This window comes from Hemitrygon akajei, chromosome 9 (genome assembly GCF_048418815.1).
Source record: "Hemitrygon akajei chromosome 9, sHemAka1.3, whole genome shotgun sequence".
Lineage (NCBI taxonomy): Eukaryota > Metazoa > Chordata > Chondrichthyes > Myliobatiformes > Dasyatidae > Hemitrygon > Hemitrygon akajei.
In genome coordinates, this window is record NC_133132.1 from 159,964,655 (window position 1) to 159,970,654 (window position 6,000).

The following is a 6,000-nucleotide window of genomic DNA, read 5'->3' on the forward strand; positions in this document are numbered from 1 at the left end:
AAATGAGGGGCAGTGTGACCTATTTCTGCTCCAGGTTCCTTAGGCATTGATTGGGAAATGCTTCATAATGCAAAGGGATTGGGAAAATCATGTTGGTGTCAGATCGCAGGAGAGGGAATTTGTTGAATGCCTATGAGATTGCTTTTTAGAGCTGTTTGTGTTTGAAATTACTGAGGGAAAGGCTATCTTAGATTGGGTGTTATGTAATAACCCAGGTCTTATCAGGGAGCTTAATGTAAAAGAACCCTTAAGAGGCTGTGATCATAACATGATTGAATTAGTACTGCAATTTGAGAGGGAGAAACATAAGTCACATGTATCAGTATCACAATGGAATAAAGGGAATTACAGAGGTGCAGGCGAGGAGCTTGCCCAGGTGAATTGGAAGAGGATACTGGTGGGGATGATGGCAGAGCAGAGTTGGCTGAAGTTTCTGAGAATAGTTCAAAAGACACAGGAGAGATATGTCTCACAGAAGAAGTTCTCAAATGGCATGAATAGGCAACCATGGCTGACAAGGGAAGATAAGGATTGCATAAAAGACAAGCAAACGGCAGATAAGGTTACGAAAGTGAGTGGAAAATTGGATGATTGGGCACCTTTTAAAATCCAACAAAAGGCTATTGAAAAAGCTATAAGAAGGAAAAGATCAAATAAGAGGGCAAACTAGCCAATAATATAAAGCAGGATACTAAAAGTTGTTTTCAGTTATATAAAGAGTAAAAGGGAGGTGAGAGTTGATATTGGACCACTGGAAAATGATGCTGGTGAGCTAGTAATGGGGGAGAAATTGGAAGCTAATGATAAAATAAGTCTAAGTCAGCATGGTTTCTGTGAAGGGGAATCTTGTCTGACAAATTTGTTAGAGTCCTTTGAGGAAGTAACAAGCAGGGTGGACAAGAAGTGGCAGTGGATGGTCACTTGCTTGGTTTTCAGAATTCGTTTGATAAAGTGCCAAACTTGAGGCTGCTTAACAAGATAAAATCCTATGGTGTTTCAGGAAAGGTACTGGAATGGATAGCGGAATGGCTGACAGTTAGGAGGCAGTGAGTGGGAATGAAAGGTTGTCTGCAGTGATTAGTGCTGTTCCTCAGAGGTCAGTAGTCAGTATTTGAACCACTACTTTTCACATTGTTTGTCAGTGATTTGGATAATGGAATTAATGGTTTTGTGGCAAAGTGTGTGAATTATACGAAGATAGGTGGAGGGGTAGGTAGTGCTGAGGAAGCAATGCGACTGCAGCAGGACTTAGACAAATTGGAAGAATGTGCAAAAAAGTGGCAGATGGAATATCGTGTTGGGAAATGTACAATAATACATTTTGGTAAAAGGAACAATAGCGTGGACTATTACCAAAATGGGGACAAGGTTCATTGACAAGTGTGAGAGAGATTTAGGTGTCCTTGTGCTAGACTCCCAGAAGGTTAATTTCCAAGTTGAGTCTGTGGTAAAGAAGGCAAATGCAATGTTGGCATTTATTTCAAGGGGAATAGATTATAAAAGCAAGCAGATAGTGCTGAGCCTTTATAAGGCATTAGTCAGGCCGCACTTGGAGTATTGTCAACAGTTTTGGATCCCTAATCTCAGAAAGGATGTGTTGTCATTGGAGAGAGTCCAGAGGAGGTTCACAAGGATGATTCCAGGAATGAAGCGGTTAACATATGCACTAATGGCACTTTGTGCATTACTGTGACATTCTGGTGCTGCTGTAACTTATTTTATTTTATGCTACTTAACTATTTAATACCATTTTTCTATTACTGTCTTGTTTTTATCTACCGCTTTGTCTGATTGCCTGAGAGGAAGCCAAAGTTTCATTGTACCTATGTATAATGACAATGAAGATCATTCAATTCAGTTCAATTCAATTCATTCAATGAGGAGTATTTGGCAGCTTTGGGTTCTACACACTGGAATTTAGAAGAATGCTGGGGTAACTCATTGATACCTACCAAATGTTGAAAGGACTTGACAAGATATGGAGAGGATGTTTCCTATGGTGAGGGTATCCAGAACTAGAGGGCACAGTCTCAAAATTGAGGGATGACCTTTTAGAACAGAGATAAGTCCGTGGGTATATTTGAGGTGGAGGGTGATTGTTTCTTAATTGGTCAGGGCATCAAAGGATATGGTGTCAGGCAGGTGTATGGGGTTGAGTGGGATCCGGGATCAGCCATGATGAAATGGTGGAGCAGACTCAATGGGCTGAATGGCCTAATTCTGCTCCTATGTCTTATGGTCTTATGGTCTAAAACCCCTGGCATTACAGGAAAGTTACTAGTAGGCTAGTGCATTGGCTGATTGATAGGAGGCAGTGAGTGGGAATAAAAGGTCCTTTTCTGGTTGGATACCAGTGACTAGTGGTGAGGTGCAGGGGTCAGTGTTTGGGACCATTTCTTTTTATGCTGTATATAAATGATTTAGATGATGGAATAGATGGCTTTGTTTCCAAGTTTGCAGATGATATGAAGATCAGTGGAGGGGCAGGTAGTGTTGAGGAAACAGGAGTTCTGCAGAAGGACTTAGACAGATTAGGAGAATGGCAAGAGTGGCAAATCAAATACTATGTTGGAAAATGCATGGTCATGCACTTTGGTAAAAGAAATAAATGTACAGGCTATTCTCTAAATGGGGAGAAAATCCAAAAATCTGAGATACAAAGGCACTTAGAAGTCCTTGTGCACAACTCCCTAAAGGTTGACTTGCAGGTTGAGTCAGTGGTGAGGAAGGCAAAGGCAATGTTAACATTCATTTCAAGAGGTCTAGAATACCAGAGCAGGGATGTGATGCTGAGACTTTATAAGGCACTGGTGAGGCATCACCTTGAGCATTGTAAAGAAGTTCACAAGGATAATTCTGGGAATGAAAGACATATCATATGAGGAATATTTGATAGCTCTCGGTCTGTACTTGCTGGGAAAATCTCATTGAAACCTTTCGAATGTTAAAAGGCCTAGACAGAGTAGATGTGGAAAGGGTGCTTCCCATGGCGGGAGAGTCTAGGACAGGAGAGCACAGCTTCATGATAGAGGGGCATCCATTTAAAACAGAGATGTGGAGAAATTTCTTTAGCCAGATGGTGGTGAATTTGTGGTATTTGTTACCACAGGCAGCTGTGGTGGGGCCAGGTTATTGTGTGTATTTAAGGTAGAGATTGATAGGTTCTTCATTGGCCATGGCATCAAACATTAAGGGAAGAAGGCCAGGGAGTGGGGCTGAGGAGGGGGAGAAAAAGGTCAGCCATGATTGAATGGCGGAGCAGACTCGTTGTCCAAATGGCCTAATTCCATTCCTATGTCTCATGGTCTTATGGTCTTCTTCTGGGCAGTGTCTTTACTATTCAGGTGACCCCAGCCATTATCAATACTCTTCAGCGGTTATCTGCCTGGTATCAGTGGTCACATAACCAGGGGTTGTGATATGCACCTGCTGCTCATAATACCATTCACTACCTGTTCCCATGTCTTCATGTGACCCTGATTGGGGGGAGGGGGAGGGATCCTAAGCAGGTGCTACACCTTGCCCAAGGTTTACAACCTCAAAAAAATGAAAATAGTTTGCTATATCTGATTTCCCTTTCATAAATCCTGCTGAATTTTATTATTATTTCAAAGATGCTGCATTGCAATCTTCCTTCAGCTCCTTATTCACCTAAGTCTTAAAGCAAGACACATAAATGTATACATATATATAGAATGACACAAAGTAATCTGAATAATTGATCTGTCATTTTCTTGTTTCTCAATATAATTTCCTCTGACTAATTTTGTAATGGGTCCACCTTAAGAGGTGATCTCATTGAAACCTATTGAATGTTGAAAGGCCCAAATAGAGTGAATGGGAAGAGGGTGTTTCCTTTGGTGAGGATGTCTAGGACCACATGGAGGGCTCATGTAGACAGATATTTTTGGGTGTATTTAAGGATGTGGTTGATGGGTTCTTGATAAGTCAGAGCGTGAAAGGTTATGGGGAGAAGGCAGGAGAATGGGGTTGAGAGGGAAATGGATCAGCCATGATAAAATGGCATAGCAGACTCGATGGGCCGAATAGCTTAATTCTGTTCTTATATCTTATGGTCTTGACATTAACTGATTACTTTCTACTTTTTATTCACCTGCATATGTTCTTACAATCAATTTTTATGTTTCTTTCTTAATTACTTCCTCATTCTACTTCCCCGTTCCTTATCAATGTCCTGTCCTTGTTTTCTGAATTCAGAAATCTTCTGAGTCATTAAGATAACTGCTCTGTTTGGCACTATAAGGCATCGTCTTTGAGCTGTCTTTAATTTCCAGTCATGCCTTGAGTTCTTTCCCTGCTGGGATTTTAGACCCAGGGGTTTTATATGAAAGCTGTGTAAACTACACTGCACTTGAAAATTATTGATATCCTTAAGTTTCTTCAATTTCGGTTTCTTGCTCTTCTGCTGTCCACGTTCAAAGGTCATGTTCCTGCTTCATTACCTCTTCCTCCTCCTTTAAGACACTGCTTAGAATCTCTTTCCTTATCTATGCTGCCCATGATCTGATCCAATACTTCCCTACATTGCTCTGTGTTTAATTTCATATGATCTTGTTCTGGCAAAGAATATTAGCAAGTTTTATATTTAAAATAATATATGTAAGTTCTTATTGTTTCCAGATAAATGTAAGAAAATATAAGTTAGTAGAGTAGTTGCCTTAAGTAGCTTGCTAGGGAAAGCAATGCAAGTTGGGTTTCTGACTCCCTTATAGTAAACACGGACCCAATACGTACATGGAGTGGGAGAGCTTGCAGGTGAGTGTGTCAGTGTGGAGATAACAGTCCTCACTGACTGTTCAATATTCTGGATCATTGCAAAGCTCTGAAGCACAGCATAAAAACAGATGTATGTGGAGAACGTTCTGACTGGTTGCATCACTGACTGGTATTGAGGCTCCATTGCACAGGATTGAAAAGGGCAGCTGAGGCTTGTAGACTCTGTCAGCTCCACCATGAGCACAAGCCTCCCCACCATTGAGATTGTCTTCAAAGGTTGGGGTCTCAGGAAAATGGCATTCGTTATTAAGGATCCTCACCATCTGGGACATGCCCTCTTCTCATTAATTCCATCAGAGAGGAAGCACAAGAAAATGAAGACCCACACATAATATTTTAGGAACAGTGTCTTCCCTCCATCATCATATTTCTGAACATCCATGAACTCATGAACACTATCTCTCCTCTTTTGCACTATTTATTTATTTTTCTATTGTAACTTGGAGTAATTTTTATGTCTTGCAATGTACTACTGCCACAAAAAAAATCATAGAACATGGTAGTGATAATAAACCTGATTATGATTTGATTCTGATAAAAATATCTTTCTTACTTAGCTTCTTTCAAATACCTTTAAATTAATTGCAAATTAAATACAGGGACAAACTTACTTTGAGCAGTTTAATGGTCCAGGTTCTGTTCTGTTTACTATGTCCAATATTCTATGGATTGGAAAGATCCCTCCAATGATGATATCTCCTGGAGCTCTGATTACTCCAGTGTTGTTACAGAATCTGGCTGAACGTTCATCTGGAAGCCAGCAAAAGAAAATGAGTATCGCAATTGTGGATTGCATGTCCAACTATTCCCCAGGTAAGCTCCAAATTAGATGAGGCACGTAGGAAGTGATCGGTGTTATGACTAAATAAATTCATATGTAACACTACACAGTCTTTGGGAGGAGCTATGCTTGTATCATATTTCTCTTGTTCGTTTTATTTTAACATTACAATATTAACTGTGCATTGAATTATTTTTCTGCTTACTATATACTTTTAGAACTTCCTAAGATCATAGAAGGTACATGACAATACTGTTTTTTTTCTCTTTAATATTTATTTCAAACAGCTAATGGTTCTATCAAAACTCAATGGAAAATTTTAACACAGCACTTGCAACAGCAGTAGAATAATAACTAAAACATTTCTAGCCTTTGAGGAGGACAGCAAAAAATATTTTTGTCAGTCATTTACAGTTGAATTG

General features: G+C 39.9%; 1 protein-coding gene across 1 annotated transcript in view; it reads right to left on the reverse strand.

Moving 5' to 3' along the window:
• Positions 1 to 5,594, reverse strand: part of LOC140732841 (G-protein coupled receptor family C group 6 member A-like) — a 28,759-nt gene extending 23,165 nt beyond the window's left edge. Inside the window, exon 1 of the mRNA XM_073055474.1 lies at positions 5,409 to 5,594. Within this exon, the coding sequence (XP_072911575.1) occupies positions 5,409 to 5,593 (185 nt within the window). The 5' untranslated portion in view covers position 5,594. The remainder of the gene's footprint in view (positions 1 to 5,408) is intronic.
• Between the last annotated feature and the right edge of the window lie 406 nt (positions 5,595 to 6,000).